The sequence below is a fragment of the Sarcophilus harrisii genome, unplaced genomic scaffold (genome assembly GCF_902635505.1).
Source record: "Sarcophilus harrisii unplaced genomic scaffold, mSarHar1.11, whole genome shotgun sequence".
NCBI classification, from domain to species: Eukaryota; Metazoa; Chordata; class Mammalia; order Dasyuromorphia; family Dasyuridae; genus Sarcophilus; species Sarcophilus harrisii.
In genome coordinates this window covers 3186-17525 of record NW_022290949.1, presented here as the reverse complement: position 1 = coordinate 17525, position 14340 = coordinate 3186, and the positions used below count along the sequence as shown (strand labels likewise).

At 49.2% G+C, this 14340-nt stretch overlaps 1 protein-coding gene across 1 annotated transcript; it reads right to left on the bottom strand.

Moving 5' to 3' along the window:
• Nucleotides 1-2462: 2462 nt before the first annotated feature.
• LOC116420449 (glutathione S-transferase P-like) lies at nt 2463-13920 on the bottom strand (the record flags this gene model as incomplete). Its single annotated transcript, XM_031945320.1, is given in 9 exon segments — nt 2463-2563; nt 2566-2715; nt 2928-3035; nt 3203-3306; nt 4043-4130; nt 4264-4370; nt 4603-4721; nt 13388-13545; nt 13816-13920. Coding segments are annotated over 9 exon segments (993 nt in total), but the record flags the coding sequence as incomplete, so codon positions are not given.
• Nucleotides 13921-14340: the final 420 nt, after the last annotated feature.

The window sequence follows — 14340 nt, the reverse complement described above, 5'->3', positions numbered from 1 at the left end:
ATAAATCCCAAACAGGAGAAAGAGAGAAAGAAAGAAAGAGTCAGAGACACAGAGAGAGAGAGAGACAGATAGAGGTAGACATAGAGATAGAGAGACATGCAGTTTCAGAATTTACACATTCACCAGACGAAAGACCAATCCCTAAGAATTTCATGTCTCTCTGTGTATCTATCTTTATTCATCTATTTCTCTATCTCTGTCAGTAATTCATCCATCTATATGTCTTTATATTCATCCATCCATCCATCCTTCTACATATCTATCCACCTACTTATCTATCCATTCATCCATCTATCTATCTAGATATCTAGATTATCTGAGATATCAACTAAGCCCTAAAAGTTGCTGAAAGAAAAGAAGAACCCTGGAGACGAGCAAGTGCTGAGATCAGCACAATTTTCTTTTCTTTCTTTCTTTCTTTTTTATTATAGCTTTTTATTTACAAGTTGTATGCATGGGTAATTTTTCAACATTAACAAAAACAAAACCCTTTGTTCCCATTTTTCTCTTCCTTTCCCTCATCCCCTCCCCCAGATGGCAGGGATCGGGACAGTTTTCTATCTGGGGAAGTTGCAAAGACATTGGCAGCCATAACTGGGAAAATCTTACTCTAGGAACCAAGGGCAAGGTCACTGGCCTACAGTTTGCAGATTCTGATTTTTTCCTTCACTTTTTGGATGAAGAAATAATCATTGAGGAGAGTAAGGACATGATTTCTTGCTCTTCTTTTATCTGGACTGGGGTGGAGAAGAAGAGGGAGAAAACGGTACAGAAAGAGGGAGAGAGAGAAAAAGAGAGACAGACAAAGGGAGACAGAGGAAATAAGACAGAGAGACAAAAAGACAGAGACAGAGCTAGAGCTCTAGCAGACATCTGGATAGTTCCCCTTCACTACTACTGAATGTGTCTCTAGCAGGCTTTTATAATCTGTTTCCTAAACTTATCATCTCTTTTCTCTTTCTGGCCCAGTGGGCTGCAGGATCTTCCACTGGGAAAATCCCTTCCCTTCCCCCTTGTCTGATTTTGGCCCAGAGGCTTTCTTCCCTACTGAGCTTCCTTTGGCTCCTGAATTAACTCTAAGGAGGAATATCCCCTAGTCCATCCCTTCAATTGCCCCTCTGACCCACCCTCTTCCTTTGGAACAAGGAGGGGGCCCCCAGGGCCGGATTCGGGACTGGCTTTTGTCTCAGATCAGTGATACCTCTGGTGCCTTTTGAATTAAAACCTCTTTTCCCTTATTTCTTGCTTTAATTTTGGGCGCTTAAGGAAGGACTTAGGGGAGGCTGATGGGAAGGGTTTTGAGAGGCATCTGTAGACATGGAAGAGAGAAGGAAAGATTGGCCAACAGAATGGATGTGGGGCAGGGAAGGAAACAAGGCTGAGGGGACAGTCTGGGAAGCTGCTGTGGAGGAGTCTGTGGGGATGAGGAGGACCATGCTTAGGGGGAAAGGCTAAGGGGCAGCCTTCCAACTGGAAGTCTCTGAACCTATGGCCAACTGAGTTGGAGGAAGGGGAGGAACCCGGATGGGCGCTGGCACAAGGCCAACCTTGGGTCTTTCTCCTCCCATCACTGTCAGAATTCTTTTTTTTTTTTTTCTTTTTCTTTTTTTTTTTTTTATTTAATAGCCTTTAATTTACAGGATATATATACATGGGTAACTTTACAGCATTAACAATTGCCAAACCTCTTGTTCCAATTTTTCACCTCTTACCCCCCTCCCTAAATGGCAGGATGACCAGTAGATGTTAAATATATTAAAATATAACTTAGATACACAATAAGTATACCTGACCAAAACATTATTTTGCTGTACAAAAAGAATCAGACTCTGAATTATTGTACAATTAGCTTGTGAAGGAAATCAAAGATGCAGGTGGGCATAAATATAGGGACTGGGAATTCAATGTAATGGTTTTTAGTCATCTCCCAGAGTTCTTTTTCTGGGCATAGCTGGTTCAGTTCATTACTGCTCCATTAGAAATGATTTGGTTGATCTCGTTGCTGAGGATGGCCTGATCCATCAGGACTGGTCATCATCTAGTATTGTTGTTGAAGTATATAATGATCTCCTGGTCCTGCTCATTTCACTTAGCATCAGTTCGTGTAAGTCTCTCCAGGCCTTTCACTGTCAGAATTCTTTTCTACCTTCTCATCTCCTGGCAATCCCCTTCCCCTCCCACCCCTGGGGGACTCTGGCTTCAGAAAATCCCTCCTGCTGCCCCCTACCATGTTGGCACCTGAAGGAAATCCCACCTACCCCATCCTTGTCACAGCTCTGGTCAGGAGGGTTCCATGTCAGGAAACCAAAGGAGGGTATGGAGGGAGGACGAGTGTTCCTTTAGTCTGCTCCCCCATCTTCCCCGCAGGAGGTGGATATTTTCGGGTTCACTCTGAGGACCCACAGCCCCACCCCCAGACCCCCTGTCCCTTCCCCTCCCAAGTCAGTGAGCACAGCAGGAAGTGTTTGCTGGAAAGCCTTTATTGCAAGCTGAGGGCCTGGGGGAGCCCTCACTGTTTGCCATTGCAGTTGATGGGGAGATCAGTGTGTTGATGGGAACAGTGTGCTCGGGGGAGTTCAGGTAGGCCTTGAGCGCGGGTCGGGAGGAGAGCCGGGTTACATAGGCAGACAGCAAGGGGAAGGCGTCCAGGCAGCCGGGGGCCAGGATCTGGTGGATCAGCAGCAGGTCCAGCAGGTTGTAATCCACAAAAGAGATCTGCCAGGGAGGGGGGGCCACAGAGAAGGTCAGCCAAGGGGAGCAGGGAGGGAGGGCAGGCCTGTTCTGGGGGCAGGAGTCTGGGCTCTGGGCTCTCCCGGGTCTGCAGATCCCAAAGGTCCCTCACAGAGCCCCAGCTGCCCCTGAGGGCCCCACCTGTTCCTCCAGGGCTCTGTGTGCCCAGAGACCCACCTGGTCCCCCCGAGCCTCACCTGATTCCCCACAATAAAGGCTTTGCCTCCTTGGTTCTGTCTCAGCAAGTCTTCAAAAAAGTCCAGCTCTTTGGGCAGATCCTTCACATAGTCTGCCTTGCCAGCAGCCTGCAAAACCAAGGCCCCACAGCTCTCTTAGGAGACAAGGCTCTCCCCCACCCCCCAGGGCCTTGGAGCCCCAGGGAGCAACAAGGATCCCACAAGGCAGCTGGGGCTCGAACTTCCCGAGTCTGGGGTCGCTCTCTGCCCAGGCCCCCAGGCCTCCTGTCACTCACATAACTGAAGTAGATCAAGTTCAGGTACTTGCGCCTCAGGTCCTCCACATCCTCATTGGCCATGTCCAAGCGTGTAGCTTCTCGATCATCATTCCCATACAGCCCTGAGCAGGGGGGCAGGGTGTAAAAGGGTCCGGGAACCTTCCCTCCCATCCCCCAGCCTCCAGGGCTCTGCTCAGCTCCCCCTCCCCCAAGGTGGAGCCCCAATGTCACTGCCTAGGGGAAGCCTTCTCTGGGCAACCTGGCACCTTCTCCCGGGGGCCTCGGGCCCATCTCCCCCCTCCAGCCTTGGCACAAGCTCTGGGTCCCCTCCTGGGCTGCTCAGGCCCTCCGAGGGAGGGGAGTGTTCCCACAGGCAGAGCTGAGCAGCCCTTGGTCAGGGGCCCGGGGGCCAAAGCCCCCCCCCCGAACCTCAGCAGTTATGGGAAATCCACTAGGTGTTTGTCATTTAACTATCTCCCACCCTCTTCCCTTCCCCACATAAGCTCCCTGACCCATGTCTTCCTTCACACCCCATAACCTACACAGGGCTTAGTATACAGCTGGCACTTAATAGATGCTAGCTGAATTGAATGGAAAGTGACTTTCCTCTGGGCAGGGACCTTGTCTCCCTTTTCCCTGTTTTCCGGCCTTTCTGAGCCAGGATTGAGCCCGCGGGAGGGGGCCGGTGACTGCCGGAGGGGGGGATGGCAGGAAGGGGCAGTGGGGACTAGATGGGAGAGAGGGGGGAGGGAGAGCGGGAGGGAGAGCCGGGCGCGGGTCCGGGGCCGCTGGACAGAGGCAGGGAGGAGGCTGGGACAGCAGGCCCCGGGCGCTCTCTCCCCCCCACTCCCCGCCTACCGAGCTGGCGCCCCAGGTATCTCAGGATGGCGTTGCTCTGGTAAATGGTGAAGTCTCCGTCGATCAACTTGAGGTACTTGCTGTCGCTCTGCGGGGCAGAGAGCGGGGCAAGGGGCTGGGCGCGCGTCCATCCCGCAGTGCCCGCACAGCCCCCGCGCCCCGCGGCCCGCCCCCCCCCCCGCCCCCGGCCCCGCGCCCCCTCCCCCGCAGTGGTCACTCACACAGCTGCTCTTCAGTTCCGCCGCCTGGCACGGGCCTGGCCTCAGAAAGTCGTTGCTCCAGGTCTGGCCCTGGTCCGCCAGGAGCATCCGGATGGCCTCGCATCGGCCTGGGGGGGACGTGGGGGTTCAGCCCCTGGCCGGCACTCCGGGGACCCCGGGCAACGCGGGGCCGGGCAGCCGCCTCCTGGGACCTCCCCCTCCGGGACGGGAGAACCCGGGGCCCAGGAGCAGCCCGGGGGGAGGGGGCTTCCACGGTTCCCTCCCGCGTCCCTGCGGGGAGGGGGGCTCCTCTCCAGAGCCCCCTGCCCCGCCCCCTCCCGGCCCGGAGCCGCCACTTACCTCGGATAGCGAAGTAGGTGATGGTGTAGGAAGACACTAGGAGAGAAAAGAGCGAGGTCAGGGGGGCCGCGCCCCTGCAGCCGCTCCCCCCGACCCCATGCCCCGGCTCCCCGGCGGCCCTCCCGGGACAGTCCCAGGCTTACTCTCCAGAGAGAGCGGCCCACAGGCTGGCAGGGAGCAGGTGGCGGCCCCGGGCTCTGCCCTCAGCTTTATAAGCCCGAACCCCGCCCCGGCCCCGCCCCCGGCTCCCCCACAGGCTCAGTGCTCACCCCACCCGCGATCCCAGGCGCCCCCCAACCCCCCGCGATCTCTCCTCCCCCTCTCCTGCACCCGCTCCCTCCCCCACTGCTTTCCTGAAAACTCGCTCCCTTCTCCCCCTCCCCCCCACCCCGGCCCAGCTCCGGCCCCCAGGGCAGCTACATCCCGGGGCTTCCTCCTCCCTCCCGTCGGCCCAGCGCCGCAGAGACGCGGGGGAGCCCGCCCTGAGGCCGTGCTTGAGTCGGGGCTGGGAGCTGCCCAATGCCAAGAGCCCGCACCCAGGGCCAGCCCTCTGAGGAGGGGTCTTGCTAACCAGTTCTAGGCCCTTCCTAGAAAAGGGGGCATCCCCTGTGCTTCCTCACGGCTGCCCCTCACTTTCTAAGGCACAGACCTGACCCTGGCACTCCCTAGCTCCAACACCTGTAATGGCTCCCTGGCTTCTACAAGTTAAGGCTCCCTAGCCTGGCATCCCAGGCCTCGTGCCCCCTGGCTGCTGCCTGCTGTTCCAGCCTTGTCTCCCCCCCTCCCCCTTCACCAGCTCCATTCTGCAGCTCTCCCATTTTTGCCAGCCTTTCCCTGACCTTCCTTCTCCTTCCCCCAGTCCCCCCATCGGTGCCCGCTCCCTCCTCAAGTTCCCTTTTGGTGCCTGATTTGTCCCTCTTCTCTCCAGCACCTTCTCCCCCTCCAGCTGACTCACGGCAGTGACTGTGCCCAGCACATAGGAGACACTCAATAAACTGAAAGAACAGACAATATGGGGGGGGGGGGAGAGAGGGAACCTGGACTGTCAAGCCTGGGAGCAATGAAGAGGGGACCCCAAAAGTCTGAAAATCCTTGAAGGATAAAACCTCCTTTGACTCTGCCTCAATGAGGGGACTCTACCCCAAAGCCCAAACAGTTCCATCTTTGTTATCTGGGTGGGGTCGGCTCAGCCTGAAACGCATTGAATTCGATTCAGATTCTATCCCTGTCTGAAACCCAGTGAGGAGCCAACCTGGGACTCTACCCACGGGCCCCCTTCAGCTTGTAGCCAAAGCCCCCTTTTGTAAAAGAGCCAGACTGGAGCCCTCTCTTTGCAGAGGTTCCCAACGTGCCAGCCCTATTCCTGGCACCCCAGGGGCCTCTGCCCACTGGAATCCTGTTTCCTGTGCCCTCTTCTCTCTACCCTCACCTATTTCCTCAATCAGACTTTAACCAGACTTCCAATCCCCATAACAAACCTCTTTTATCAATCTAGGTTTTTGGGTCTGTAAATTCCTTTACAGAGGATCTTGCACCGCCACTAGACCTCGTTTAACTCCCTGACCACCAGAAACCCTACTTTCCTTTGGGTACCCCAGATCTAAACCTCAAGAACAGTCTTTGAACCTGAAAGGTCAGGGCCAGGAGGGGCCGTAGCCTGGGGGTAGCAGAACTAGGGGCAGGAGGTGTCTTAGAACAGAGACTGTTCCAGCTGAGAGCCTTGCCCTGATGGTGCACAGGGGACCATGAAGCCCAAGAGGAAGGGAGAGGGAATCAGGCTCTCTCTGTGGCTTACTCATTCTTAGTTCCTTTAGAAATTGTATCTCCTTTAATCCTCTTAAGAACCCAGGGAGGTAGCTGCTCCTTTTCTGCCCATTTTACAGATGAGGACACTGAGGAAGGCAGAAATGAAAGGCCTTGCCCAGTGTCTCACAGCTAGCAAAAGGTCTGAGGCTTTGAACTCAGGGCTTCCTCACTGCCCTTCCTTCACTGAGGTTCCCCCTAGCACAGGTCAGTGCCCAGAAGTCTTTCCAACAGGAAATCACTTGTTGAAATCACCAACAGATAATGTCACTGATTTCCAGAGAAAGATTAAAGATTTTTAGGGGGCGGGTTGTGTTTTGCCCCATTTTATGTTCATTCATTCCAATTATGTTAGGCAATTTTAGGCGGGCTTCCCTGGGTTTGGGGGAGAGTGGTCCTCAGGACTGCAGCCTGTTCCCTTCCCATCCCTTCCCTCTTCCTCTCCTCCATTCTCTCCTCCACCCAACACAATAAACAGAAGCAAAGAGTGGCAGAGTCAGCAACAAGCCTGAAGAAAGCCAGAATTCATTCTCTGATAAAGATTGTCAGGGAAACTAGATAGTCTTCTGGCAGCAATTGGGTTAAAACCAGCCCCTCACACCACACATTAAAATAGGCTGGGAAAAAAACCCACAAATGACTAAATAAACAAATAAACGAACAAATAAATAAATGAGTGAATGAATGAAAAAATGAATGAATGAATGAATAAAAAGGCTCGGAATAGAAAAAGGCTCCCTGTCTTTCTATCTTTTTCTATTTCTCTCTGTAGCTCTATCTGTAGATAAATAGAGATGAAATCTTTACTAATTATTCTTTGATCTGGTCAACAAGTAAATTCTGAATCTACATTTTTGCCTGCCTTTATATTTATATTTCTACCTCTGTCTGTTTCTGTCTCTGTCTCTCTGTCTCTCTCTATCTCTTTTTCACTCTCAGTCTCTCTCTCTCTCTCTTTTTTGGAACTTTCCTGTAGATGTAAACTTATAGTTGCCAAGGGCTACACCTGCCCTGCTCTGGGGGTCCTCTCTGGGATCAGAGTCTGCTCTTCCACCCTCCTTCTGCCCCAACTGCATGGAAGTGGGGGTGTGTCTTTCACTTCTCTTTGGGGAGGAAATCCTCCTCCCGAATCTCTGCCCACTGCCAGCATCAATTACATCCCTCCACAGGAGCAGTTCTCCAAGTCTCCTCATGCAGCATCAGACTTTCCTTTCTGCCCTGGGGCACCTGGGTTCTGGGACTCTGGTGAGCAGTAAGTTGGAACCATTGGGGAATGACCAGGGGCTCCCTGGTTGTTGGTCAGTCACTTCAGTCATGGCTGATACTCGGGGTCCCTGTCTAGGGTTTTCTTGGCAAAGACATGGGAATGGTTTGTCATTTCCCACTCAAGAGCATCTTTCAGTTGGGGAAACGGAGTCAAACTGGGTAAAGTGACTTGTCCAGAGTCACAGAACTGGTGAGAGTCTGAGGCTGGATTTGAACTCAGGAAGATGAGCCTTCCTGGCTCCAGGCCCAGCACTCTGTGCACTGTGGCACCCCCTAGTCCCCTAGATGAGAAGACAATTGGATAGACTGCAAGAGATGCAGAGGAAACTTTGGACAAACTGCATCCTCCAAAGCCAGCTCTGCTACAGCCCCCATCACCTGCCCCCCTCCTCCTGGGTCTGGGTCTCCTCCTTACAGGAAGAGGAAGCAGGTCCTGCCTTTGGTGGAGCAGCAACCCCAGGTTCTTGGCTTTCAGAGTGACCTCCTCCCCTTCTGGGTAAGAGGAGACTTTGATGGCTGCTCCTGTGCAAGGAGGTGATTAATGCTGGCAGTGGGAGGAGATTCAGGGGGAGGTTTTATCTCCTTTGGGAGGGGAAGTTCCCACTTCCATGCAGTTGGGGCAGAAGGGGGGAGGAAGAGCAGTCTCTGATCCCAGAGGGAGCCCCCAGAGTAGGACAGGTGTAGCCCCTTGGCAACTATAAGTTCATATATATATATATATATATATATATATATATATATATATATACATCCCAAAGAGGAGAAAAAGAGAAAGAAAGAAAGACAGAGACACAGGGAGAGAGAGACAGAGACAGAGAGATGAATTCAGACAGATAGAGGTAGACATATAGATAGACAAACATGTAGATTCAGAATTGACTTGTTCACCAGGTAAATGACTAATCCTTATGGATTTCATCTCTATCTATCTGTGTGCCTGTCTATATCCATCTATTTATCTATCTCTCTCAGTAATTCATCCATCTATATTGTCTTTGTATTCATCCATCCATCCTTCTACATATCTATCCACCTACCTATCTATCCATTCATCCATCTATCTATCTAGATATTTATATCCTGAGATATCAACTAAGCTCTTTTTTCCCCATAAGGCAATTGGAGTTAAGTGACTTGCCCAGAGTCACACAGGTAGGAAGTGTTAAGTGTCTGAGGTCAGATTTGAACTCAGGTCCTTCTGGATTCAGCGCTGGTGCTCTATCCACTGTACCACCTAGCTGCCTGCCCCCCAACTAAGCTTTCTTGAGGCAAGTGGGAGATATGCCTGGGCAGGTCTAGACTCCCTGAAGGAATGGTTTACCATGTGTGAGGTACACATCCCTAAAAATTGCTGAAAGAAAAGAAGAACCCTGGAGATGATCAAGTGCTGAGATCAGCACAATCTTCTTGGCCTGCCATAGCTGGGAAAAGCTTACTCTAGGAACCAAATCAAGGTCACTGGCCTACAGTTTGTAGATTCTGATTTTCTCCTTCACTTTTTGGATGAAGAAATAATCACTGAGGACAGTAAGGACATTTTTTACTGTTCTTCTTTTATCTGGAGTGAGGTAGACAAGAAGAGGGAGAAAACGGGAGAGAGAGAGGGAGAGATAGAGAAAGAGAGAGGCAGACAGAGAAAGGGAGAGAGAGAGAGACGAAACCAGACAGAGAGACAGAGAGAGAGAGAGAGAGATAAAGAGAGAGCTCTACTTTGGTCACAAATTCCTTCCTCCTCCAGAAGTCTGAGATGTAAACTATCCTGTATCCTTCTAATTTATTTATGATCTCGTTCTTTATGCCTAAATCATGGACCCATTTTGATCTTATCTTGATGTATGGTGTTAAGTGTGGGTCCAACCTTAGTTTCTGCCATACTAATTTCCAGTTATCCCAGCAGTTTTTGTCAAATAATGAATTCTTATCCCAAAAGTTAGGATCTTTGGGTTTGTCAAACATTAGATTGCTATAGTTATTGACTATTTTGTCTTGTGAACCTAACCTATTCCACTGATCAACTAATCTATTTCTTAGCCAATACCAAAGAGTTTTGGTGACTGCTGCTTTATAGTATAGTTTTAGATCAGGTACAGCTAGGCCACCTTCCTTTGATTTTTTTTTTCATTAATTCCCTTGAAATTCTTGACCTTTTGTTTTTCCATATGAATTTTGTTGTTATTTTTTCTAGGTCATTAAAATAGTTTCTTGGGAGTCTGATTAGTATGGCACTAAATAAATAGATTAGTTTAAGGAGTATTGTCATCTTTATTATATTCGCTTGGCCTATCAAAGAGCACTTAATATTTTTCCAATTGTTTAAATCTGACCTTATTTGTGTGGAAAGTGCTTTGTAATATAATTCCTGACTTTCCTTTGGTAGGTAGATTCCCAAATATTTTATGCTATCGACAGTTATTTTGAATGGAATTTCTCTTTGTATCTCTTGCTGTTGGATTTTGTTGGTGATGTATAAAAATGCTGAGGATTTATGTGGATTTATTTTGTATCCTGCAACTTTGCTAAAGTTATGATTTATTTCTAATAGCTTTTTAGTAGAATCTCTAGGGCTCTCTAAGTATACCATCATATCATCTGCAAAGAGTGATAATTTGGTTTCTTCATTATCTACTCCAACTCCTTTAATCTCTTTCTCCACTCTTATTGCCGAGGCTAGCGTTTCTAATACAATATTGAATAATAATGGGTATAGTGGGCAACCTTGTTTCACTCCTGATCTTACTGGGAAAGGTTCCAGTTTGTCCCCATTACATATGCTGTTTACTGACGGTTTCAAATATATGCTCCTGACTATTTTAAGGAAAAGTCCATTTATTCCTATGCCCTCAAGTGTTTTTCTTAGAAACGGATGTTGGATTTTATCAAATGCTTTTTCTGCATCTATTGAGAGGATCATATGGTTTTTGTTAATTTGGTTATTGATTTAGTCAATTATGCTAATAGTTTTCCTAATATTGAACCAGCCCTGCATTCCTGGTATAAATCCTACTTGGTCACAGTGTATTATCCTGGGGATGATTTTCTTTAATCTCTTTGCTAATATTTTATTGAAGATTTTTGCTTCAATATTCATTAGGGAGATTGGTCTATAATTTTCTTTCTCTGTTTTCAACCTACCTGGTTTAGGTATCAGTACCATGTCTGTGTCATAAAAGGAGTTTGGTAGGACTCCTTCAATCCCTATTTTTTCAAATAGTTTATATAGTATTGGAGTTAATTGTTCTTTAAATGTTTGGTAGAATTCACATGTAAATCCATCTGGTCCGGGGATTTTTTCTTAGGGAGTTGGTTAATAGCTTGTTCTGTTTCTTTTTCTAAGATGGGATTGTGCAACCAATTTGTGACCAAAGAAGAACTAGAGATCATTATTGATCACAAAATAGAAAATTTTGATTACATCAAATTAAAAAGCCTTTGTACAAGAAAAATTAATGCAAACAAGATTAGAAGGGAAGCAACAAACTGGGAAAACATTTTTACAGTTAAAGGTTCTGATAAAGGCCTCATTTCCAAAATATATAGAGAATTGACTCTGATTTATAAGAAATCAAGCCATTTTCCAATTGATAAATGATCAAAGGATATGAACAGACAATTTTCAGGTGATGAAACTGAAACTATCTCCACTCATATGAAAGAGTGTTCCAAATCACTCAATCAGAGAAATTAAGACAACTCTGAGATACCACTACACACCTGTCAGATTGGCTAAGATGACAGGGAAAGATAATGCAGAATGTTGGAGGGGATGTGGGGAAAACTGAGACACTGATGCATTGTTGATGGAGTTGTGAACGAATCCAACCATTCTGGAGAGCAATCTGGAATTATGCCCCCAAAGTTATCAAACTGTGCATACCCCTTGATCCAGCAGTGTCACTATTGGGCTTATATCCCAAATAGATCTTAAAGAAGGGAAAGGGACCCACATGTGCAGAAATGTTTGTGGCAGCCCTGTTTGTAGTGGCCAGAAACTGGAAATTGAATGGATGCCCATCAATTGGAGAATGGCTGAATAAGTTGAGGTATATGAAGGTTATAGAATATTATTGTCCTGTAAGAAATGACCAGCGGGATGATTTCAGAGAGGCCTGGAGAGACTTACATGAACTGATGCTGAGTGAAATCAGCAGAACCAGGAGATCATTATATACTTCAACAACAATACTGTATGAGGATGTATTCTGATGGAAGTGGATTTCTTCAACAAAGAGAAGATCTAACTCAATTCCAATGGATCGGTGATGGACAGAAGCAGCTACACCCAGAGAAGGAACACTGGGAAATGAATATAAACTGTTTGCATTTTTGTTTTTCTTCCCCGGGTTATTTTTACCTGCTCAATCCAATTCTTCCTGTGCAACAAGAGAACTGTTCGGTTCTGCACACATAGATTGTATCTAGGATCTACAGTGACATATTTAACATGTATAGGACTGCTTGCCATCTGGGGGAAGGGATGGAGGGAGGGAGGAGAAAAGTTGCAACAGAAGTGAATACAAAGGATAATGCGGTAAAAAAAATTACCCAGGCATATGTATTGTCAATAAAAAGTTATAATAAAAAAGAGAGAGAGCTCTAACAGACATCTGGATAGTCCCCCTTCACTACTACATAATGTGTCTCTACCAGGTTTATAATCTATTTCCTGAACTCATCATCTCTTCTTTCTCGCCCAGTGGACTGCAGTATCTTCTACCGGGAAAATGCCTTCCCTTTTCCCCTTCTCTGATTTTGACCCAGAGGCTTTCTTCCCTGCTGAGCTTCTTTTGGCTCCTGAATTAACTCTAAGGAGGAATATCCCTTAGTCTCTTCACTCACCCCTCTGACCCACCCTCTTCCTTTGGAATAAGGCAGGGGCCCCCAAGGCCGGATTCTGGACTAGCTTTTGTCACAGATCAGTGAGAACTCTGAGGTTCATTTACCTCCTTGAATTAAAACCTCCTTTCCCTTGTTTCTTCCTTTAATTTTGGGCACTTAAGGAAGGACTTAGGGGAGGCTGATGGGAAGAGTTTTGAGAGGCATCTGTAGACATGGAAGAGAGAAGGAAAGATTGGCCAACTGAATGGATGTGGGGCAGGGAAGGAAATAAGGCTGAGGGGAGAGTCTGGGAGGCTGCTGTGGAGGAGTCTGTGGGGATGAGGGGGACCATGCTTAGGGGGAAAGGCTCAGGGACAGGCTCCAAACTGGAAGTCTCAGGACCTGTGGCCAACTGAGTTGGAGGAAGGGGAGGAACACGGATGGGCGCTGGCACAAGGCCAACCTTGGGTCTTTCTCCTCCCATCACTGTCAGAATTCTGTTCTGCCTTCCCCTCTCCTAGCAATCCCCTTCCCCTCCCACCCCTGGGGGACTCTGACTTCAGAGGACTCAAGGTGTGAAGAGGACCAGGGAAAATCCCTCCTGCTGCCCCCTACCATGTTGGCACCTGAAGCAAAATCCCACTTGCCCCATCCTTGTTACAAGCTCTGATCAGGAGGGTTCAATGTCAGGAAACCAAAGGAGGGGATGGAGGGAGGTGATTGGTGCTCCCTTAGTCCATCTCCCCACCTCCCCATGGAGGTGGATGTTTTGGGGTTCACTCTCAGGACACAGAGGCACCTCCACAGCCCCTGTCCCTTCCCCTCCCAAGTCAGTGAGCACAGCAGGAAGTGTTTGCTGGAAAGCCTTTATTGCAAGCTGAGGGCATGGGGGAGCCCTCACTGTTTGCCATTGCAATTGATGGGGAGATCAGTGTGCTGGGGGGAGTTCAGGTAGGCCTTGAGTGCGGGTCGGGAGAAGAGCCGGGTTACATAGGCAGACAGCAAGGGGAAGGTGTGCAGGCAGCCGGGGGCCAGAGTCTGTTGGATCAGCAGGAGGTCCTACAGGTTGTAATCCACAAAAGAGATCTGCCAGGGAGAGGGGGCCACAGAGCAGGTCAGCCAAGGGGAGCAGGGAGGGAGGGCAGCCCTGTTCTGGGGGCAGGAGTCTGGGCTCTGGGCTCTCCCAGGTCTGCAGATCCCAAAGGTCCCTCACAGAGCCCCAGCTGCCCTCGAGGGCCCCACCTCTTCTTCCAGGGCTCTGTGTACCCACTGGTCTCCTCAGAGCCCTACCTAACCTACTTAATACCACCTGGCTCCTCAAAGCCTCACCTGGTCCTCCACAATAGAGGTCTTTCCTTCCTGGTTCATCTTGAGTAGGTCGTCCACAGACTTCAAGTGGTTGACCAGGTCCTTCACATACTTGACCTTCTCGTTCTGCAGTCACCGCCCCCCCAGCTCAGTTAGGAAACAAGAGAGGAAGGGAAGAAGTGGCAGCCCCAGCCCATGCCCCACTTCCCACTTCCCAGATTTCTTTCCAGCCTCTCTTCCCCTTTGTGAACAACCACACCCTTCCCTGGCCATGCAGACCTGCATCTCCTCCACAGGCCTTTGGAAGGATTATCCAATGATTTGGAAGGAGGGATGGAGAAGAATCATCGGAGAAGACCTGAGTCTTGGGTAATAAGAGATTATCCATTTACCCAATAAGAGAATTACCCAAGACCCGAGTCTGTCTGCTGCCTCACAAATTCTCCTAGCCTCAGTTTACCCCACTGTAGGATCGGGATCACATGGACAGCCCCCTCTCAGGGCTGCTGGGAGGAGGAACTGGAGAAAACTCTTGTAAAGGACAAT